Below are 24,357 nucleotides of genomic sequence, written 5' to 3'. Positions count from 1 at the left end.
ACTGAGTGCAGCAACACTTAATACCTTTAAAAATTGGGGCCAGTGTCTAAATGGCACACTCAAACCCATGACAACATCCATAGCTTCATCCACTCATCACCCCTTTTGGAGCAGGTGCCTCAGCCTGCTCTCTATTTGCCCATGGTGTGAAAATGTCAAGTGGTTTCACACCTATAGTTTCAAAATTAGCCACTTATCTTGGGTGCCCAACTTGAGACATCTTGGGTCTGATTTTTATTGCTGCTAAACACCTGCAGCTCCCACTGAATGTAATTGGATTTGTGGGTGCCAGGGACCCTTGAATTGAAGCAGTGGGTGTTCAGCACCTCTGAAAAACACTTCCAAAGTGTTTCCAATTGAGCGTTCGAAGGGTGAATCACCTAAAATAAGTGGTCATTTTTGAAACTGTGGTCCTCAACTGTGTGCATGGCAGACTGTGTACAATTCTAGGCTTTATGTGTGAAACTATAGTGGTAACATTTTCCAGTGCTATGCCATGAGGATTTTGTACTGCAGTTCTGTGACAATGAAGGTTTATGTGTCAAAAGCAGAGCTGGGCAGAAAATGGTAATTCTGTTTCCTGGAGGATACTAAAATTCAGGTTCATTCCAATTCAGAACAAAAAGCCCCACACACACCAAAAATTTTGAAATTCTGCACAAAACACAATCACGGTTCTCTTCCCAGCTCTACAGCCCTGGAGCCAGGAAGCCCTGCAAGCCCAGGCTGCTCAGGAGCTGGCTGGGAGACCTGGCAAGAAACCTGGCTGGTGTCCAGTGGAATTGTGTTGACATCAGTGGAGTCACATGAAACCTTTTAATTTTGACCAAAAAAAGTGGTGTCAATTTTTTTTTCAGTCCAGCTCCAGCAAAAAGGCTAATATGGAAAGTGCTGTAATGGGTCTTGTTACTTCAAAGTAGAGTTCTGGCAAGAACCTTGCTTATAATGAAGACCCACAGGTCTTGAACTCGGGTCTGTTGGCAGCTTTCGTGTCCTGGTCGCCATCCGGTGGCTTGCTAATCACTCGCGGGCTGAGTGGCTAATGGCATCCTGGCCCCAGTAAAGGCATTGCTCACAGCGTCTTGACTGGAGGAGCGCCCAGCTCTACCTCTTGATCTGACCATGCTTTTTAAGCTGGAAGGGGGCACAGGAAGTTGTCTGTGCAACTGGGCAAATTCCTGGCTAGCTGCTACCTTGGACCCTGCCTTCTTGCCCTCCTGAGCCTAGCTATTCTGACTTGTCCCTAATTCCTGCTTTGTTGATACTTGCCTCAACTCCTGACTTGACTCAGGCTCTGACCCTTGGGTTGACGTCTGACTCTGACTCCTGCTCTGACCACTAGGGCTGACCACCAAAGCCCTGGTCGTGACGCTTACTGCTTTCCCTGAGAAATGATACCAGAGCTAAGCACGTTTTAATTTAATTTTAGTATTTTTACACAGGATAAAAGTCTGATTAATGAAACTTAACTTATGTGGACCCCTTAATGATACTTCTTCATATTGGTCTCATAGCCATGGCTGTCTGTGCTTGCTTTGACGGAACTCAGAGTATGGTGACATCCAAGATAGGCACTTCAATGTCTGAAATGCTCCTTAAATAGAACAAACAGATCAGCATGACTTAGTGATAAAATTACCTTCTGGTTCACAGGCTCTCCAGCATGCAACTGCGCTATAGGGAACTCAGCACATCCCTCTATGCGTAATATAAACAAACACAGTTGAGAATAGACATAAGTGAGACATATACAAAAGGAGAGAGCATGGAAGAAAGGATTACACGGGCTGCGGCTGCCAAGTTAATGAAAAAAAATTTTCTTGAAGCTCTAAAATCAAATGACTACAAAACGCTGGAAGACCTTTTGATACAAAAGCAAATAGATGTGGACACAGTGTTCGAAGTGGAAGATGAGAACCTGATTTTGGCATCATACAAACAAGGTAAAAGCAGCAGCTGCTGCTGCTGCATTTGCAAAACCTAAGCAAACTGGTCTTAGTAATTTACTTTTGCAGAAGCAATTGTCATGTTTTATCCCTCCAAAATGTTAAGGCTTAAATTGACTCATGAGCTATGACCTACATAACTAGTCAAAAGTAGCTCAGCCTTATGCTTCTTAGAATAGCCGCTGATATTCCCAAATATATTTATATGGAGATTAAAAATGAATGGGTTCATACTGCTCCCTTCTCTGTGGCAGTGTAAGTGACCAGGAGCTGAATAACTGGTGTGGTACTGCTGCAGTATGCCTCCTATTTCAGAGGCTCCTTACATCTTGTCTGGTGGTTTAGGTTGCGGGTAGGCCCACCACCATCCTCAGAGCTGTAGGTTCAGGAAAGCCTGGAGAAAGGACTCCTTTGCTCTTTCGCCCCCTCCCCCCGCAGAGAACCCTAGAGCACAGCCAGATATGTAAATACATTGGTATATATAAATTCCCTCTACATACTCAATCAATCCACATGAAAAAGCCGACCCAGAAACATAGGTTGTTTCAAGCTTCCCATTTTCAGCTTTACAGATTCCCTTTAGTTCAATCCCCAGGAAATGCCCTAGGCCTCGAATGTTATTTGATGGGAGAGGTTTTCTTTTTCAAAGTCATAGAATTGGGATGCCATAGTCTATTGTCAAATCAGAATAAATAATCTATTGTCACCCCGGGAAACCAGTCAAAACAAACACTTCATCCCTAGAATCCTCTTCACAGGGTGGAAAAAAATAAACAAGCTCATAGCTAGGCCCTGACCAATTTCCAACAAATTTATGTCTGAAAGCAATAAAGCAGGTTTTATGCTCAGCTAGCATCAAAACATCCCAATGCTTATTTTCTGTGAGATTTCTCTTGTGAATCTAAGATGCAGTAAGCAGCTGTCTTTTCCAGTTATTAAGCACACATGGAAATAAACATCTTCAGCTCAATCTCTCAGCTAGTACAACAAATAACCTTTTCTTGTCCATGTCTGAAGGGCTACTAATCTCACCTTTGCCTATTTCCTGGGTATATGATACATGGTTTTTACTTCTCTGGTTTCAAAGAGACAATGGTGATCCACAATCAATATTTGTTTTATTTGGATGGGATCTGAACAATCTCACACAGTGATGAATATAACAACTTAAAATATTGTCTCTTTTATTGCTCTCAGACTAAAGGCTAAAGAAGGTTCGTGTGTTCCTACAAATTTAACCCATCTTATTTAAAATGTGCAAATTGAATGAAGACGGCCATAGATCTATATCCTTTGGAGGGGTCTTTCCTCCCTCATGAGGCACATGCACCTGTCTCCCCAAATCATAACAATGCATTTATTCTCTTTGTTGGTTGAGGGCATTCCACTGACTCTAGGGGAAATCCTGTCTTTGTTGAATAGCCTGAATAACTAGACTTTGATAAAGGGAGATCCAGGAGGGCAGAAAGAAACGATCCTCATGAAGACCCTGATCCTTCACCATTCAGCTCAATGGGAGCTTTGCCAGGAGCTTTGTAGGATCAGAATAGGATGATACTGTACCCCCCCAGCTGATCTGTTTCCTCCCTTCAGGGAATGGCTGGTGGATTCAAGTAGGACTAGTCTGCTCTGCCCAAATTCCTTCACTTTCCTGTTCCTGGACCACTCCTGGAAATGTCCTGTGCCTTGGGGCACAAGCAGCCTCTATGAAGCAAAACTATAAAAATGGTACAGTGGTGTTTCATGCTTGCTCTTGTGTATTTAGCAAGAGCTTCCATATCAAATTTGTACCATTTATAGTTTACAAATAAGAATTTTCTAGCCACCAACTCACAGGCTCAGCTTGGTATCTGAAAAATCAAAGCAGGGCTCTTTCTGTACACCACAGCTCATTGGCAACAAGAACGTCTGGAATATGAATCTAGCTGGCCGACTTTGTAGTTGATATATGAGTCAGGCAACTTGCTCTTCTGCATCTATTTAGGATGTGCCATACTGGCTGTAATAAACGCTTGTATTTCTCCACAATATAAATAGATACATCTTGGAAGCAGATAGGTGCAGTATTAGAATGCTGCATTCACAGCTACTTTTATGAGTAACATTTAAATGAAAATCAAGCATTTTATAGAGTTTGTTTTTAAAAACTACGTTACCAAACAAAGCATATTCTAGATATGTATTTGCCAATTTAATTATGAGAATGAATTACTCACTGAAAAAGAACAAACATTACAAGAAGAAGTTATATACTACCCATTCCTATTTTTCCCTCTCTTTAATACAGTATATATGTATAATGCAACTATGTTAATGTTACATTAAGGATGAACATTTAAAGTCATGCATGCTAGGAAGTGCAGAAATTAAGGTTCCAATTAACTTGCTCCCAATGTACATCCTGAATATTTTTTGGGTATGCATTTTATGCCATAGAAGTATTAAGCCTATGGATGTATCCACCATGCAGGGAGGAGAATGGCAGAGGTTGGGGGAGACAGAAATAGAAAATGTTATATATGTGCAATGAAGTGCAATCGTACATATTACATTTCCTGAATTTTAACTGAATTATCTTATCTTTGTCTTAATGTACATTTTTGTACTTAGAAGGGGTATTGGTTAGAGAGCAGGACACAAGGTCTGTAACTCTGCTGCTCCTGCTCCAGATTATTATTTTATTTTACTTTTATACAGATTATTAAAATCACCACTTCTGAGATGGTCTATGTGCAATCATCAAGAAACAGGCATGTTTTGGGTACAATATGGGGATGCTGATGGGGAACACACTAAGTTCACTATGGACGCTGTGCTGTGTGGAGAAGATAAAATAGTTGTGCACATTTCTAAATTCTGCTTTTTTACAGTGGGTGCTGTTGTGTCCTGCTGAGTGCTGGCCAGTAGGTTTGGCCTAAATGCCACCAAACATCCCCTCGTGAATCTCTTGCTTAGCTCAGGACTGGCAAAAATGACACAACATTTGATTTAGCACCATTCTAATTTTGGTGGCTTGATGACCAGTGCGATGAGGAGAATCCACCTCAGAACAGTAGTGAGGATTGATGATCAGGCCACTGTGTTTAAGAGCACCACCTTCTGGTCAGTGTTGGGGAAGAAACTGGGAGAGTGAGATGGGAATCAGGAGCAGCAGCAACCACCCTGCTCCTTCACCCTCCAGGCCCAGAAGGAAAATGTCAGTGATGGCCATGATGCTGTTTTCAAGTGTAATGGGTTCCGTAACATGAGCCTGTGTTTCAAAGGAAAAAAAAAATACCACTGTTGCAAGATATTGCTACATGGTAAAATGTCGAGGGAAGAGAGGGTATCAGCAATATTGCCAGAAAGAACAGTGAACATTTTTGGAACCAAATTTCATGCAAAAATGTCATTGCCATCACACGGACCTACATATCAGCTAACTTACTGCGTTGTTATAACACCCACCTGTACACTTGCAAAGGGTGGCAGGTGACAGTACGTCTGTAGTACTGCTGCAGCTACGTTGCAAGGGGGCAGCCGTGCAACATGCATCATGAGCCCTTCCACAGGAAGGCAGAACCCAGACCCTGGTGTGAAATCCTGAGATCTCCTACCCAAGAACAACATGATGTGCTACCGGTTGAGTCAGAGGTCTAACTAAGAGTCCTGCATTAGAACCTAGGGGTGCGATACTCAGCTCTCATTAGACATACTCATGCTAGCTCTCCTTGATGTGGTGTGCTAAAAACGGCCGTGCACTCACAGTAGCAAGGGCAGCAGCAAGTGGTGGCAATGGGCTAGCTGACCTGAGTACAAACCCACCAGAACTCCCCCTCACCACAGCTAGCCGGTGCTGCCTCTTGCTGCTTCCCATCCTACCCCAGCTACACTGCTATTTTTAGCTCACTAGCTGAAGGAGAGCTAGTGCGTGTCCATCATGAGCTGGGAAGCACACCATCAACTCCTAGTGTGGATGTAGCCTGAGTGCTGCTTTTTATTCAAATGTAGTGTTTGCTCAGCTCTTTCCAGATCAAAGATCCTATTTCCCTCCCCCCCGCCCCGCCCCTGTATGTTTCAGCTGGCATTTCAAAGGCTTTAGGACTTTTTATTCAGTCTTGGAGGTTGCAGGAAGAAAAAACTACCCTCGGAGTACAGTTACATGGCAATTCATCTGTACAAAAAGCAATCCATTCAGCCTGCATGCTGGCAGTGCTTAATGAAAGTAAGGTTATTACTCCAGAGCACTTTGCATATACTAGACCCTAACTGATTAAATTATATTAAAATAAATTAAAGCTTAACTCCAACACCCTTCTGCCCGCCTCCAATTAGTCTTATTTAGTGGCTCATCTGGAAGATTCTTATTCAAGGCTGGTAATGCATCTTCACTTTTTACAGGATATTGGCTGCCTAGTTATAAGTTAAAATCATCTTGGGCCACTGGACTGCATATATCAGCCCTATATGGATATCTGGAGAGCCTCATGGTACTGTTAGATCACAAAGCGGCCGTCAACTACAAGCCAAATGGGAAAGCTGCTATCCACGTGGCATGTGATGTGGCAAATGTTGAGTGTCTCATGATCCTGTGCAACCACGGAGCTAACATTAACTGCTTTTCACTGAGCGGCCACGCACCCTTACACTTCTGTACCACAAAGGCCTCTGTGCCTTGTGCCCAGCAGCTCATTTGGAGAGGTAAGTCAGACTATAACTTAGACAGTCAAGTACCTCTGAGGTTTAGCAGGAGTTTAAGGGTCTGTATTATGTTGTTCAGAAGCAAATAATCATATTTCATGCTTGTATAGCCCCCTAGTGCTTCACAAACGATACATATAGAGCCCCACCAAAACACAGCCAACTCGGAGGAGGGCTGCAGTCCAGCTGCAGTTTGGAGAGCAGGAAATTTCAATCCAGGGCCCCAGGGCAAACCGCTTCTCATGCCAAAAGTGGTCTTTAATGCCCACACAGAGCATGCAAGGCCTCAGCTGTAAAAATAAATGCACACAGCCATAATATGCACTGGCATTTGTATCTCTGATAAACTGAGAGTGTTTTTCATTTGAGTTCACCCACCCTGAAAGCCTACAGCTTTGTCCTTGTCCAGAAGTTACAGGAAGCGTCTGTGTGTGTATGTATATGTACGGGGGGAAAGGCGGGGGAGATTCCCCTTGACTTCAATGGACGCAGGATAGGCCCTTAAAATAACTGCAAAGGAAAAAAATAAAATCAATATTACTTACAGCCTCCCACCCCCAAGCTGTCTTCAAATACTCAAAAGTTAGGAAATACCACAATTATTGTTGCCTGTGCAAAACTTGTCTGGTCCCTTTGTACATATATGTTATGATACAGTCTATAATTACATGATCCCAGGACCTCTGCCTCCTTAAGCACCGAACGGATAGTACTCAGAATGAATGAATGAACCGCTTATTCAGTAGCTTGTTTTATTCTTGTTAATTGTGTGGCCCACGGCTTTATTTACTGCAGACTCTGGGTCTCGGTCCAGGCTCTGAAAGCATGCTCTGAAGACAATTATTGCTTTCTGTCATGAAGTCTCTCACCCCACTGGTGCCTCCTGCTGGCCATTTCGGGACTTAGCTCTGGTCAGCAGGTGTGCCCTCTGGTGGGGTGGGTCTCCCATCCTTGTCTCTGCCTGAAGACCCACTGCAGTTCCACTCTCACGGCTTCTGCTTCATGGCACAGCCCTCCAGCCGTGTCACACTCCAGGTTCCCCCCTTCTGTGGGGACTTCTTTTGCAACAGTCGAGCTGTTTCTCGCAATGGTTTGGGAATCTATAGCCTGGCTGCTTTTTCAGTGGCGAGTGGGGGGTCCCAGCCCAGGGACCCTGTAAACAACAGCTTTCCACTACCCCTCCTTTTTCTCCACCAGTCTGTCTCAATTCCCTGGGCCACTTTCCTGCAGCCCCAGCACCTTTGGTTCCTGAACCCTCTTCCCAGAGCCTCAGGCCTGCAAGCCCTAGCAGCCCTGTTCACAGTGCTACTCTGTAGCCCTCTAGGAAGCTAGCCCCCTCCTTAGGGCTTCCAGCGGCAGACTCCCTTGGTCTGACCTGCAGCTTCCTTTCGTATGGGCCAACTGGGTCCAGAATGGTTGGTCCAGCCGCTGCCCTAATTGGCTGCAGCCCCTGCCATAATTGGCTGTTTTCTTGCAGCCCTCCAGGCTGGGTTTTAACCCTATCAGGGCCAGTGCAGGGCAGATGCCCTGTCACACTTTTCTTCTGGGCTTTTCCATGGCACTCATCAGTATAGTATCTGAGCACTTCACAAACACTATTGAATTTATTTTCACAATACCTCTGTGAGATGAGTTGGTTTCATTATCCCCATTTTACAGATGCAGAATAGAGGGGCAGAGAGACTAAGGTCAAAAGTGTCCACTAATTTTGGTCAATTTGAGACTGCTTTTTCAGACTATTTAATACTATATAGCACTTTCTATGTTCAAACCACAGCTCCCATTGACTTCAATTGCCGCCGTGATTACTCAGCGTTTCTGCAAATCAGACTCTAGGGTATCAAGTCAGGCATCTTGAAAATGAGGGACACACAATTAGTGACTGTTTATGAAAAGTTTGATGCAAGTGATTTGCCTTGTATCACATAGGAACCCTGTGACAGAGACAGGGATAAAATCCAGTTCTCCAAAGCAGTATTCAATTGCCTTAACCATGAAACCACGCTTTGTCTTCCTGCAGTCCCTTGCATGGCTTCTGGCATGGCCAGGTCATGGGTGACCAGACCTAGTAGTTGGAGCCCAAATCTGCAGTCATGAGCCAGGACTCCTGGGTTGGGATACTAGGAGCCTTAGAAGCAGGAGACAAACTGGAGATCAGAACCACAAGTTGGGAACCAAAGTCTAGGATGGGTCAGGCTACCAGCGGGTCAGAGGCAGGAGACAATCTGAAGGTCAGCAACAACAGGTCAGATGCCAGGAGTCAAGCTGGGTCGGAATGCCAGGAAATTGAGCAGGGTAGTACAATCCGCACAGCCCAGAGCAGGGTGAAACTTAGTTGTTCAGATAGCTTCCTGTTCCTGCTGCTGGCTAATCAACCGCTTTGTGACTCTGCCAACTGGACCTCAGGGTGGGCCCTCACAGTGGGGCTGGGCTTTATGGGTTTCAGGTAAGCTATCGCTAGCAGGCTGCTAGATGGAGGATTGGTGCAAGGCTATACCCATGAACCTTGCAGGCTTGTGTTTGAGACTCCTGAGTGATGGTGTATTCTGCAATAAATGAAGTAAGGGTACTGCAGATAACACTTTCTTAATTTCCGACCTCTGCACTGAATGAAGCAGGGATCTCATTCATAAAAAACAAAAAGTGATCATTCAATTAAAGTCTGTATTATAATGCATACGCACAGATAGCCTGAATTCTGCCATTGCTTAACTTTTGAGTGTTTGGCTTTGTAACCATAATATTTTTAATATAGTTTTGTGTGTGTGATTTCCTAGGTTTTTTTAAAAAGCAACTGGAAAAACAGATATGCCATCATATTGACACCCACATGGGTCATCAGCAGGGTTGAACTCTTTAGATGCACTACACAGAACTCTGCCACTTGAGTTAACAGAGTAACTGATAGCAGTAGTAGGTTGTTATCCTCCTTTTGGACCACCACTAGCAGGAAATGAGTCACTTTGCCAGAGGTTTTCACAGATATCTGCTGACAGCAGAGAAATAGTAAGATTCAGAGATCTTGGGTTCCATTCCAGTCTCTGGAGGGGATTGTGCTCTCCTGGGCACAGACTATTATGCCCATTCCCCCAGACATGGCCCTTTCTGCCCCTTCCTCTCCAACCTATTCCTATCCTAGTCCTGTCTCATCCCCATGCCTGGCTTCTCCTCACTTAGCCACTCCCAGTCTCTACTCCTCAGGCTTCTCATCCTCGTTCCAGTCTCCTTGCCCTGTAAATTCTAGTCTCCCCCTCGCCCCCTGGAATTCCCCCACCCTACCACCTGTTCTGTAACCTGTCTCTTCTGCATTTGATTTAGGCAGCTTCCTCCCTGCAGTCTGGGACCAGCCGAGGGTGGGGGTGAGGGACAGTGAGAGCGCAGGAGAGAGACAGGCTCCCTGCTCTCAGTTCTGGTGCCTGGACCCAGACCCACCAAGGCTTGGAGCAGCCAGAAACTGCAATTTCAGGGAAAACCCTACAGCCATAGTCTGGAGCATGCTCAGTGCAGGCAGAGTCTTCAGGGAATTAAGCTGCAAGTCTCGACTGAGCATGTGCAAACTGTGATTTTTAAAAACTGTATAACTTAGCCAAAGTTGGGCCAGTTTTCATATGGATGGGAAAAGGCCCAACCTGACACAAAGGCCAAATGTAAAGTCCTTGCTCCCAAGCATGGGGATGCAAGAGCTGCTGAAGGAAAAGGTAATTAGAGCCATATATTTTTCCCTAGCTTTGTACTTGGACATAGCTGGCTGAAATTTTCCAATAAACATTCAACCTTAGACAAACACTCAGCATGGGAAATTTCAGCCCAAATGCTTGAAGCATGGCAACTGAAAACAGGGTCTTATAATGGAAAGAGTGGGGTAATCTAAATAATAGGCAGTGCTATCAGTCCCACCTATTATCAGAATCATGGCAAATGCAAGTGATTTGGTTTCATTTGCTATATATGTCATTACTGCAGACCTTTCCTTAGCCTGAGTTCTCAGAGCCAGCATATGCTCTGGGCAAAGCAATCTATGATCCCAAATAAATTACCACACCACTTTCCTTCGGCTGGAAGATACCTATTCTTTTGTTTAGTAGAAAAGAAAATTAATGCCATCAATTTTATTTTGCCTGAAGCCAATAATCCTGACAATGGGTGTTAGAAACTTAAACTCCTATGCAAACTAAATATCGAGACTCTACACAAAATGGAACCACCTCTGGGGTGAAATATGGCAGCTGATTAACAGGGCATGGCAACACTACACAATCAGACATGCCTTCAACTAACATGCTGGTACTGAAGGCTCAGAGATGTACCTCTCACTCCTGCCCTCACCTGACTCACATTGCCAGTTGTCTCTGATACCTCTGCCTGCATGTCCCAGCAACAACTCAAGCTCGATGTAACTAAAACTGAGCTTTTCATCTTTCTCTGTTTCCCCCTTCTCTGTTAAAGTTAGCAAATCTCCTGTCCCTTAGCCTGATGAGCCAGACCTAATTTTTCACACTGCTTTCTCCTCATCCATTCTTGATGCTTGCACAAAATCCTGCCTGTGCTAGCAAGGTGGAAAATTTTACAGGAATCAGCCCACTGTAGACATACCCATGTAGGGGCTTCCATAGGACTGAGCATCAGGAAATCTCCGATGCTTGCACTTACCCTCTTCTGTGCTCCCGATTCTGCTGAGTTTGATTCTCCTCCCTTCTAGGAAGTGGAATCTGTCAACTTGTTTATAAACAGTGTTTAATTTTGCTTCTGCAATGGCTTGCAATTACTTGGGGCAGACTATCTGTAGCTAGGATGGAGTGAGACGGTCAGAGACTCAGCCACAGTAATCAGAAAATAAAGACACCCCCAATGATTTTGGCAGGAACAACACAAATAGCAAGACCGGCTGTATGCTCCTTTTCCTTTGGCCATCATTCGGAAGCTGCAGATGCTGATTGCCCAGTAGATGGCACTGTTGTTTCAGCAGGAATATTAATTTAGCCCTGAATGCTGCAGTTCAGTTCAATGCTCCTATTACCAGCTTGAAAAAAGGGCCTGATCTTCAGCTGATGCCTTATGTGGAGATACACTGGTTTACAGCCCCTGAGGGCCTGGCTCAAAATGCTTTTCCTCCTAGGCTCCCTATTAATGAGATGCATGCAGCAATCACTGTCAAGTGTGTTGATTTGTGAGGGGCTTTCTACTGGCATTAGAAGTCAAAAGTATCCGCTTTTCTTCACTGCCTAATTTATAGTAGAAAGAATTTCAGATACAGATTTGGACCTGAAATGGAATGAACTCAAAAGATAGAGATAGGCCCAAGCTGGGAAGCTTGGACCTGGAGCCAAATGTGGATTTTTTTTAAAGCTCATGGGCTTTTAGCTCTACGGTGGAGGCACAGGAAACTCAGAGGCCACTGCCATGGACCATCTCCACATGGGACACGTATCTTTCCACACAGCTTCCCAGTCTCTTTGAAAGGTTGGCTCCAAAGTTGGCCACTGACTGTGCCCCCTCTTCTGTACCTGCCGTATATTCTGCTCCAGGGGAGGGTGTGAGTTACTGCAGGTGTCTTCCAATCTTCCAATCTCTCCTATTGGAGCTGTTCTACTTTGTATAAATAATTAAATATTCATCGGGCAGAAAGCCAAAGAACGATGATAGCCCAGTGGTTGGGGTGCTCAACTGGAATGTGGGTGACCAAGGTTTAAGTCATGGCTCTGTCTGATTCTCCTACCACCAAGGTGAGTGCTCTAACCATCAGTTATTGCTAAGGCTGTGAGTTTGTCACGGAGGTCACGGAAGTCATGGATTCCATGAGTTTCCGTGACCTCTGTGACTTCTGCAGTGGCTGGTGTGCCTGGCTCAGGGGTAGCTCAGGCAACCCTTGTGCCAGTCGCACCAGCCACTGCTGAGACAGTCTCGGGTCACTGTGCAACCCATCCCCCAGCAGCAGCAGAGTTTGGGTGTGGGAGGGGGCAGGGGGCACAGGACAGGGCTTACCTGGGGGCTCCACGGAAGTGGCAACATCCCCCTTGCTCAGCTGCTAGGCGGAGGCATGGCCAGGCAGCTCTGCAGCCAGGAGGCTATTTTAGTCTATTCCAATCTTATGGCTGGAGCCACCAGGTGGCAATGTCACTTAGTGTTACAATTTATTTTTCTTATCGTACAATAGTGTCCAGTCTTTGAAGAAATGCTGTATTGTTGTTAGTTGTGCTTTGAAATTTCTTTTTGGGGGAGCTGTGGCAAGCAGTAAGGCAGTTTGCTCTGTGCCTTAATTCCTCTAACTAGAGTCAATTCTTGGAGACAGAGTTGCTCTCTAAGAACTGGGCAATGATTCTTATGCTGAGGTTCCTGAAAGAGGGGATTGCCTGCATGCTATTTGCAACCACCTCTGTTCAAGAACTTATGTATATAGTGTAAAATGAACAAGCTGAACTAAGAATATACCCAGACTCTCATTTCTCTTCCAATGGGAAGCCAATCTGCAAGGTCTCTACAACTTGACTGAGAGGTGACACAATTCTGATCTATTCATATTCTGATCCTCTGCCAGTTAACATGGTATTTGAGCAGGAGAGCCACTGCTCTCTTGACACATTTTTCTCCTTTCTGCAGCATGCTGTGGAGGAGAGCATGTGGCCCTCTGGGAGGAACTTCTGAGCCAGACAGGCAAGCAAGGTGATATGTGTGTTATAAATACTTAGAGAGACAACCCAGATGAGATGTATACATCTCTAGAAAGAAAGAGATTTTTGTGTTTGCTTTTTTATGAAAACCTAGATAGAGATGTATGCATAGAGAGAAGAGACTAAGAGGTGGGGAAAGAGGATATAATAAGTGGAGCTTTGATTACAGAACAGAGCCATCATGTACAGTGTCTTTGTGAAACGGGCTTAGAAAAACAATGTGTATTTGCGCAACTGTCTCCCTTGATTCTTCTTCTTAACAGGAGCAAATGTGAACATCACAACAAACAATCAGGATGAAGAGACTCCCCTGCACACAGCTGCACGTTTTGGCATCCCTGAACTGGTGGCATTTTATGTGGACCAAGGAGCAAATGTTGATGCTGTCAATGCCCACATGGAAACTCCACTGGCCAGTGCAGCTTACTGGGCCCTTCGCTTTAAAGAGCAGGTGTACAGCATGGAACACCACCTAATCTGTAGGATGCTGTTAGACTATAAAGCTGAAGTTAATTCTCGTGATGAAGATTTCAAATCACCACTCCACAAGGCTGCCTGGAACTGTGACCATGTGCTGATGCATGTATTGCTTGAGGCTGGGGCTGAAGCAAACCTGATGGACATCAACGGCTGTGCCCCCATACAATATGTTCTGAAAGTGACATCCGTGCGGCCAGCTGCCCAGTCTGAAATCTGCTACCAACTTTTACTGAATCATGGAGCAGCTAGAATATATCCTCCACAGTTCCACAAGGTGAAGGATGTATTTGGTGCAATGGTGCTACTCTAGAGTAAAGTTAGAGTGAAGAGATGATATTTTGATCTGGATTAGCTTTTTGGGATCGATTCAAAGTTCAGATTTGAGTTCAAATAAGGTTAGGGTTTGAATCAGGATTTGATGGTGCCAAAACCTTGTGACTTGTTCTTGTGAGACTTTGGCCCAAAATGACAAAAATCTTGCAAGATCAGCTATTCTCTTGATATTTTCACCTTCTCATTGTTCCAAGAGAACAGCTACTGATGTCAGAAATAGACCCCTTTTGGTTTTGAAGCCAACCAGAAACCAAAACTGTAAGTGTTGGTTCAAACCTAAGGTTTCAGATCTTCCCTCATTTCAGATATACTGATATGCCTTAGTCAACCTAAATTACTGGGCTCAATATAGGGGGAACCAGGTGACATTTAATGGTTTGTGATATATAAAAGAGGCCGGAGAGGGTGATCTACCTCCTGAGATGACCTCCTGCGGTCTCTTCCAACCCTAATATTCTATGATTCTACCAGTCTCTTCTGGCCTTGAAATCCATGAATTTATGATGAATCATTTACCCCTGAAATTCAAAGGCATCACATTTGAGTTTTAGTCCTCTTCTAACATGCAGTATAAATGGGTAAAGCCAAAGAAGATGGTTGACTAGAGGGTAGTGGGGAGGAAGATCAAAATATGTGCAAGATATTCCTCAAAGAATTTCTAAAAGTCTGCAAAGTCCAGGGCACTCATCAACATGGGATACATTATATCATTACGCCAGGTGAGGAGAGGGCTTTCTGTACCGAGTGGTCCAATGGCAAGACCAGCTTGTTTTCATAGTATAGACTGGACCTTCCCTTGAGAGAGTATTGCGTAGAGGACTGAGAGTCAGGCCTCCTGTGTTTTATTTTTGTTTCTGCCACTGACCTGCTATGTGACAGTGCATCAAGTCTCCATGCCATCATTTAACCATCTGTAAAATATGTAATGTGATACTTTAGCTCATAAGGGTGCTCTGAGGCGTACATTATTAATGCCTGCACAAGGCTGTGCGGAAAGGTAAGCATGCAATAAATGCAAAGTGGTATTGCATGAATGTGAGCAAGGGCAGGATTTGGTCCACTCTCAATTAACAAACCATATTAGAGTCAGAGCTGCGTCCAGGGCTCTTGCATGATTTAAAAGCTTGACTTTATACCTATTTATAACAGTGTTATTTTCCTTCCTTCCTTTTTCAGTGTTTGTCGGGGCAGGACTTTTGTTCATATTCAAGGACCCGTTCTCTGCTCAGGCATGAATGAAACTCCTGTGATTAACATTCATCAGAGTTATGCCCTATGTGGGGGAAGGGGAGTGGGGGAATTGTTAGTGCATTTGTGACTGACAGCCTTGAGAAACCAGGGAGAAGATTGCTTCCATTCATGAAGGTACACTCTAACCCAGATGTGGTCTAAGGGATAACGCAGTGGGGTAGGAACTGTGAGAACTCTTTTCTATTCCTTACTGTGGCACTGATCTGCTGTGTGACCAGGGGCAAGTAATTCATCTCTTTTTCTTCTCCAACCTTCAGTCTGCCCTGTCTATTTAGATTGTAAATTGTTCTCTTACTATGTCTTTGAACAGTGCCCAGCACAACAGGGCACAGATCTCAGCTGCAGCCGGTAGGTGCTACTGAAATTTAAAGAATCATAATTTCTGCTTCCCTCTTGCAGGTGTTGCAGGCCTGTCATTCCCACCCAAAAGCCATTGAGATTGTCATTAATTCATATGAACACATCAAGTCAACATCAAAGTGGAGAGCAGCTATACCTGATGATGTCTTTGAGGTAAGCTTTTAATGAGCTTCCACTTATGTTTGCAATGTTTGCCTCCCTAACATTTCCACCCAGTCACAGAAAAGTGATTGTAATTACAGATAATGCTTTGGAAAGCCTAATCCAAGAGGACAGGATGAGTATTTTATAAAATGGCTTGCACACAGAAACAGGAAAGAGAGAATGCAGTGCCAGTTCTAAGCAGTAGCACTGAGAATTTCAGAGCTATGTGGAACATTCAGGCTATATTGCAACTTTAAGTCACAGTTCATTTTTGAACAGGGTATCGGAGGGAGCACACAGCAGGAAAAATAGAGATACTTGACATTTTTCATGTGGAAAGTTTTTTCACAGAAAAATACTGTATGGTCAACAATGATATTTTTTCTTTGTCAGAAAATACACATTCTGAGTCAAAAAAATTGAAGGAAAAAATCTAAGGGAAAAAATTTCCAGCAAGAAATAAAACCAGCATTTTAAAATGAAATGACAAGTTCTGTTTCATTTGGACATAAAAAGTCACCATGTTTCTGATTTTCAGTTTAAAATAAGTAAACAAAAGGATTTGCCGCGTCAACATGTTGCTTTGAAATGACAGATTTTCAGTTTTGACATTTCTGAGTCAGAACTTTTCAGAATTTTTCATTCTGTTAATTTCTTTTTTTGATATTTGAACTTCCTATTAGGATTTGGAACAGAAACTAATTTCAAAATGTCAAAATTTCCTGTGGGATGGAAATTCCATTTTCGGAACTTTTCTAAGTAACAGTCCCTAGAGGTTTCAGAGTAGCAGCCATGTTAGTCTGTATCTGCAAAAAGAAAAGGAGGACTTGTGGCACCTTAGAGACTAACCAATTTATTTGAGCATAAGCTTTCGTGAGCGACAGCTCACTTCATCGGATGCATGCAGTGGAAAATACAGTGGAGAGATTTATATACACAGAGAACATGTGATCCATGTCCAGATGATGAAGATGTCATCCATGTAGCACAAGTAGAGTAGGGGCATTAGGGGACGAGAGCTGAGGGAAGCGTTGTTCTAAGTCAGCCATAAAAATGTTGGCATACTGTGGGGCCATGTGGGTATCCACAGCAGTGCCACTGATTTGAAGTGTCATTACACAAAGTAAAATTATTTCCCCATGTTTATTCCCCCCCCCCTCCGCCCACTGTTCCTCACACGTTCTTGTCAACTGCTGGAAATGGCCCACCTTGATTATCACTACAGAAGGTTCCCCCGCCCTGACCCCCCCCTGCACTCCTGCTGGTAATAGCTCACCTTACCTGATCACTCTTGTTACAGTGTGTATGTTTCATGTTTCATGTTCTCTGTGTATGCATCCGATGAAGTGAGCTGTCGCTCCCGAAAGCTTATGCTCAAATAAATTTGTTAGTCCCTAGAGGAACTCTGGCTGAGCCAGACACAGTTTCTTGAGGGCGTGGAGCTCCATTATCCTTTAAGTCAGTCTAGCATGTGTTGATCATGCCCCAGTTCATCTCTGCTGGCTAGGATGGAGGGAAGCGGGAGGCTGTGGCTCCTTCCACTTTGGAAAGCTTCGTGCCGTTGCTGCTGCTAGGTTCATGCAGTCTTTGCTGTCAAGGAGAGCAAGGATTGTTACTGTGGCTGACCCGTCTGCAGGGAACCTCAGTGGGTAGATTTCTAACATCAGTTAATGGTATAAAAATGCCATGTTGCATGTATGTGACACTGCATGTTTTTGAGCCCTGTTATGGGATTTCTGGCAATTTGGTCATCACTCCAGAAGGAGATTCATGTACAGACATCCATAAATAAGGCTGCTGTATGAAAACAGAAGGGGCCTGGAGTGGGGGTAATTTAGATGAAAAAATTCAGCATAAACGTACCCTGAGTCTCCTCAGAAACAAAGAATAACTCCACTGAAGTCAATGGAGGAACATCAATGTGAAGCTGGTATAAATGGGATGGATATTGTAATAGAATGAGCAACTATATTACACTACTCTGCCACTAGGTGGCACTGCGTGTAAGATACTTTATTTAAAGGTAATCTTAGACATACCTGGCAGTGCATTACAGGATCTTATGATGAACACATCTGGTGTAGATAAGCAAGCTCTTTAGGTAGTCCATATCTGGTACAGAAGTACATGACATGGTATTAGCAGTGGGATTAAGAACAGAAACAAAAGGAAAACAGCAACAAAGGTTGCAGGCAGAGGGAACAAAGGTTGAAGGATCTCATCAACACACCATTCTTCAGTGCCCCAGAGAACTTCAGCTTTGACACATTTTCAGAAGAGACAGACTGGAAACAGTATTTTGCAAGATTTCACACTGCTACCAAGCTCCACAAGGAAACTAATTCTATACAGGTATTTTCTTTAATATATGCTGTGGGGAAGCAAGCAGAGCATATCTTTAAATCCTTTTACTTTACTGATGACAGTCACAAAGATGACTATGAAAGGGTTCTGGCTATGTTTGATTCACACTTTATATCTCAGAGAAATATGAAAAAGCATGTTTTCACCAGAAAATTCAAGGACCAGGGGGAAATGGTGAATGTCTTATTGCAGCTCTGCATGCAGTGGCTGAAGACTGATTTTGGGAAAGCAAAACAAGAAAATACCAGAGAAAGTCTTTCGCAGATGCTACAATGAAGAGAGATCTAACTCTGGCCACAGCTATTTCAAATAGCAAAGCAGCCTGAACTGGTGCGGCAGCAACAACATGGGTAACTTGCTAAACTTGACAAATAAGACACTAGGTTGGAAGCTGTGAACAGATGCAGCAGGAGTGCTAAAAGTCATTACCATAAGACCTCTGATGAAAAGAGAAAGAATTCTCAGGCTAAGAGGGACAAATTCCAGCCTACATGCACAAGGTGTGGAAAAAGTCTTATCCTAAGAGATGCTGCATGTCCATCCAGAGACAGATAGTGTATTAAATGCAAGAAGTATGGACATTTTGCAGCTGTTTGGCACACCAAAGCAGTCAGGGAGTTGACTCATATTACAGACAATCAAGAGCCATTGTTTCTGGGATCTATTATGTGTGAAGACATAGAGCCTGCCAGGAAAGTGAAATTGAATATTCGTGGCAAGATTATTTATTTTAAAATTGACTCAGGAGTTGACATCCCAGTTAGCTCAGAAAGAATTTACAATCACCTTCAACCCCTCCCAGTGCTAAAGTCACCTGACACAGCTCTGACTAGCCCTGAGGTATTCTGAATTGCATGGGCCAGTTCATCACAGAAACAACTTACAAAGACAGAAGCTATGCATTTAGAGTGCATGTGCTCAAAAGATCAAAGACCAATAACTTTCCCAGCCACAGCGTGGCAGCCATGATGGGCCTAGTGAGAAAGGTGGAAGAACTGGATGGAGGATTTGATGATCTTGAACTTTTGAAAGGAGACCCAGCACAAATCAACGTAAGAGACAATCTGAACTATACAGTGTAGTGTTTTCCCCAGGAAGTGAAATTAGGGGAGGTATTCAAATTTACAGGGTGGGGAGGGGGGTGCAGGAATCAGGGCCGATGAGGGATGAGACCATGAGGGTTAAAGTGGGCTGTCTGGCACCATAGTAAAAAGTGAATAATTAATACTTGATGCCCATTTGCATCTGTGTATTCATCAGCCATGTATGCACATTTTTTGAATGTGGTGAGAGAGTTCTTCACTTTTTCAACTGTTGAGTCTTTCACTGTTGCACCACATGCTTCTAGCCAGTCAGATGAGTTTCTTGTAGAAAGATAGTGAGCATCTGCTGGTCTTGTTCAGAACCAGTGTTCAACTTCAGGACGAACAAGTGACAATGCACTTAACATTGGCCTCCAATTTGTAGTGTGTGGTATCTCCTGCTTAAATAGAAAGTATGATGCCACAGCGATGTTTGTTTGCATGAACTGTATTGTGTCTCCAACATTCTTAACAGCCACATTAACACTCACCGGTGTTGTCCTGGGTCAGTGGAGACTCAGAGTTCAGAGGTGCTTTCACATGAGTTCACCTCTCAGGTGGGGCGCAAGAAGGCACCTTGTTCATTCCTCCAGCTGCTCACTGTTTGCTCTGGCCACTGTTGTTCATTGTGCCACCCTTCACTCCATTGATCTGTTGCCAACGGCCCTGTGCCATCACCTTCTGCTTCCACCTGCCACTGTGACCTCTGCAAGTTGGTCTCCTGAGGTTCCACCCAGCTCTCAGTGATTTCAGCTGAGCTCTCAGTGGGGGAACCTCGCTGCTAGTGCAGACTGGGCCATCTCTTCCACAGAAACACTGTCCCACAGCAGGTCTAAGCACTTAGACCTGATTATCAGTGATTTCAGCTGTAGTGGTCACTTAACAAAACAAAAGACTCTCTATGGAGCCTAATCAGTTCTGTTTGCAAACAGTGGAGAGGGGCAGGTCTAACAGTACTTGTGACTCAGGCAGACCATCAAGCAAAACACCTGTCCCCACCCTCTCTCTCAATGCCCTCAATCAGCACAGGCTAGTACAGTTCTACTGCCCTTTACTCCTACAATAACAACAACAACAACATTTCATCCCCCCCCCACCCCCCCCGCATTCAAGTGATTTGTAACCCAACCCCAGCCAAAAATCTATCACTTGGACAACACAGCTGTTTGCTGGATACCTAGGTAGATTAGGTGTGAATGTAAATACAATCTGGTCCTGAAGCCTTTCCCCGCAACCGCCAGCTCATCACTAGCTGTCAGGGAGAGCTCATTTAGACGTTGCTTACAAATCATAATTTGAAATTATTAAATTGGCCAACATCACCGACATGAATGCACTGACATTGTCATAAAAAACAACAGCTGTATAAGCAAACTAGTCTATGTTCATACTGTTCAAATCTATTATATTTTTTCAGATACACGTAATTTATCATACACTGTATATGCTTTTAAAGTGTGTATTAATATTCAATTTCAATTCAAATGTCCAAACAATCACTAAATTGGCAACACTGCATGTAACTAGTTCACAAACCTGGGGGCTGAGGTGGGGAGGTTGGGGAAATTCAGGGGGGGTTTCGGGAAATCCCTGCGTACAAACACCTCTACCAGAGAGAGCTTGGAAGAGACTAGTTACAGATTCATGCAAATTCAGAGGACAGCATTACCTGTTCACTGGGGACTATTTTTCCAGCTATATAGAAATTTTGTACCTGAAAGACATAATATGTCACAGTCTTATTGAGAAACTGAAGTGCATGGTTGCTCACATCAGTATTCCAGAACAGCTAGTGATGGGTGATGGACCACAATTCACTACAGCAGCATTTAGGACAGTCCAAATGAAATATGATTTTGATCATATTATTAGAAGACCACATTACCCACGAATGGAGAGGCTGAGAGTGCTGTATAGGCAGCCAAGAAAATCCTACAGTAGGAAGATCCATTCCTTGCTCTTCTGAGCATAGGCATAATTTGACTTCTATATTTGGGGGGCAGGGCCTGGCAGGGCTGGGGCCAGCTCCACATGGCAGGGCCTGGAAAGGGAGTGCCTCCTCCACCCCCTGACTCCTCTTAGCAGGCCACCCAGCCTGTCTGGGTTGGGCGGGGGGCACAATCAAAAATTCTAACTCAAAAGGGGAGTCAAGGGCTCAGCTCAAAAACTTTGAAAACCACTGAAAGGGTGCATGCAGGGAGTAGCTAGGGGCTGTGTGCAGTGAGGGGTGTAGCTCAGGGTGCAGGGAGGGGGCTAGCTTGGGGCTGTGTGCCAGGAGGGTCCTCTTGTGGTAGCTGTTCCCTGAGGGCTCTGTCGACCCCAGAGCCTGGTTCTGCCCTGCCTGTGGGCAGTTCTTACCCACTGCTTGGGCAGTCAAAAGGGGCTGGGAGTTTAGGAGCATCCACAGCCTTGGACGCCAGCAGTAGGAGATGGAGGAGCACCACATCCGCCTGCTCCATGGCATCAGCCAGAGAAGCAGCCACCCTGACTGCCCAGCTCTGGTTTCCTGCCTCCGACCTGACCATGGTGTGGGGTGTCAGGGAGGGGAAGGAGAAGAAGAAAGATGTGTGTGTGTGTGTAGCTGCCCCTGGGCCTGTCCCGCGCTGGTTAAGGCACTGCAAGCTGGGGGGACAATGCCCCTGCCATGCCTCCCCCAAATGCCACTCATGCTTTGAGTTACAGATCAACACCAGTAGTGGCTACTAGATATAGTCCAGAACAACTCCTGATGGGAAGACAACTCAGAACTACCGGTCCTATTTTGGAAAACAACCTATCTCCATAGTGGCCAGAAAGAGAGTAGCCAAATCAGATGAAAGGGTTAAATGAGTTTATGAACACTTTTACAACAGATGTCACTCAGTTAGAGAACTGCCGGGTCTAGAACGTAGGTGACTGTGTTTCTGTCAAATTGGATGGAGAAAAAGGATGGACAACTCCAGGTGCCGTAAAGCGAAAGAATTCAGCACCCAGATCAAATGCGATCAAGTCCACTGGTGGAGAGTTCAACAGAAGTCATTGACATCTACAATTTGTTCCTCAGGAAGAACAATCAACAGAGCAAACTCTACAGGTGGCATTTACAGAAGAAGACTCAAGACAGTCATTGCAACTAATGGACAGTCAGATGACCAAGCTGTTACGTGTTTGGGTCACGTAATTAGAAAACCTGCATGATATTGAGACACTTAACAGACTGATAGGTACTGAACTTCAAGATAATGTGATAGTGTAAGTTCTGTAAATGGTAGGAAAGCAGATCTTACAGGGGGAGATGGAATGGAATGCCAGACTGGATTATACTATTCTGCCTCTAGGTGGCACTGCATATAAAATACTTTATTTAAAGCTAATCTTATTAAAATCATGCCTGACAGTGCATTAAAGGATTTTATGATGAACACCTCTGATGTATATAAGCAAGCTCTTTAGCCAGGCCATATCTGGTACTGAAGTGCATGACAAATATCAGACCCAAAGATACTTTCAGCTGTTCTTAAACTCAGGCAGCCCTGAAAGTCTGAGCCAGATGTAGGGTATGTCTGCATTTCAGTCAAGCTAGTTTGGGTATTAATAGCAATGAAGCCACATAGACTGGGCTTTAACGTGGGCTGTACAAGCACACCTGGGACCCGGAGTAATTATTGCAGCAGCTGGTCTACGATAAAGTCTCTGCTGCCGCAGGTTCACTATTACCAGTATTTGAGCTAGATTAAAGCTAGTTTGGGTGTGTCTACACAAGTTGGAATCATGCCTGTGATGTGGTGTAGACACACACTTAGATGCCACTGCTCAGTGAAATGAATATGTCATTGCTGCAAAATGTATCATTGAACCATGAGCATTTGCCTAGTTGTATGGGAGATAGGATTTTATTGACCTAAAATACATTTTGTTTTGTCTTTGCAGAGGCACAGAGATTTCTACGACTCTCTGTTCACCGTGTGCAGTAATTCACCACGGTCGCTCCTGCATTTATCTAGATGTGCTATTAGACGATTATTGTTCAAAAGATGCCACAAAGGAGTCCCTTCACTTTCCATTCCACCTCCACTGAAGAAGTACTTGCTTTTAGAACCCGAAGGAATAATTTATTAAGCCTTAGCAGAGCAGACTCGGTGATCTGATAGGACCTGCGATCTCTGGGTCTGCACACATGTGGAGGGAATTACCATCAGGGAGTTTTCACTAGGGAAACTCAAAGTTCTTGGCAAAATTCTTATGCAAAGAAGGATCTGGTTTCATAAATATCAATGCCGAACTCTCTCTCCATTATATATACTGATCCTTTGTTCAATCTAGTTTTAAATTACCAAGTGTGACTTCTACCACTTCACTTAGATAGCGATTCCACTGTCTATTAGGTATCACTGTTGAGAATGTTTTCCAGATATCCAACACAAAGTGCCGTTGATATTGTTTCAATTTAATTTTCTTCAACCGTCATCTCAGGAAGAAGAAAACAGGATAGTGTCAGAAAAATATCTTTCTCATTAGAGTCAGCTACATCTTTCCTCAGAAATAAAAAGATCAAAGGGCTTTGAATGAGGCCCATAGACTGAGTTACTGTATTTTAAGAAGTTTTCCTATCGATTGCCACTGAATTGGATGTTAGTTTATTATATGCTGCGTTGCATCATATCATATAATGTTTTGTCATTCACTGTAATTGCATCATTGTGCAAGTTGCACAAAGAAGAGATGAGTAGTGTTTACATTCATATCTGTGTGTGATGAAATTCCTACTTGTGTGTGTAACGTGTATCATTCACTAAACTTGCATGCTGCTGAAGAGGTCACCATCACTGCTGAACTGCATCATATGGTAACTGTGGCAGGTCACCATTTCAGCTCAGCCCTCAGCTCATAAATTCAGGTCCTAGAGAGGAATCTGGAGAAATTGCTGAGTTGATGGTACTGCAGATCTTTTTACTAGCTGTATCTCTTGCTTGTCCACATCAGGCTGGATCCTGCATGTTGCCAAAGAAGAGTACTTGATAAAAAATGAAGAGTAGGTCTGGGGCACAGAGAACCTCATCCTGAAGTAAT

At 44.1% G+C, this 24,357-nt stretch overlaps 1 protein-coding gene across 1 annotated transcript; it reads left to right on the top strand.

The window, feature by feature from the left end:
* The first annotated feature begins 1,765 nt into the window (after positions 1 to 1,765).
* Positions 1,766 to 23,406, top strand: ASB4 (ankyrin repeat and SOCS box containing 4). The gene is made up of 5 exons (XM_074943366.1): positions 1,766 to 1,943; positions 6,327 to 6,626; positions 13,558 to 14,048; positions 15,758 to 15,871; positions 23,218 to 23,406. Exons 1-5 carry the CDS (start codon positions 1,766 to 1,768, stop codon positions 23,404 to 23,406), a joined length of 1,272 nt encoding a protein of 423 aa, XP_074799467.1.
* Positions 23,407 to 24,357: the final 951 nt, after the last annotated feature.

Source organism: Natator depressus, chromosome 2 (genome assembly GCF_965152275.1).
Source record: "Natator depressus isolate rNatDep1 chromosome 2, rNatDep2.hap1, whole genome shotgun sequence".
NCBI classification, from domain to species: Eukaryota; Metazoa; Chordata; order Testudines; family Cheloniidae; genus Natator; species Natator depressus.
This window is presented reverse-complemented; position numbering and strand designations above follow the sequence as displayed.

Excerpts from the sequence above, each read along its gene's own strand:
- ASB4 (XM_074943366.1), top strand. The coding sequence starts at position 1,766 with ATGGAAGAAAGGATTACACGGGCTGCGGCTGCCAAGTTAATGAAAAAA. Across the intron at positions 6,627-13,557 it reads CCAGCAGCTCATTTGGAGAG|GAGCAAATGTGAACATCACA; the intron begins GTAAGTCAGACT and ends TCTTCTTAACAG. Across the intron at positions 14,049-15,757 it reads ATCCTCCACAGTTCCACAAG|GTGTTGCAGGCCTGTCATTC; the intron begins GTGAAGGATGTA and ends TCCCTCTTGCAG.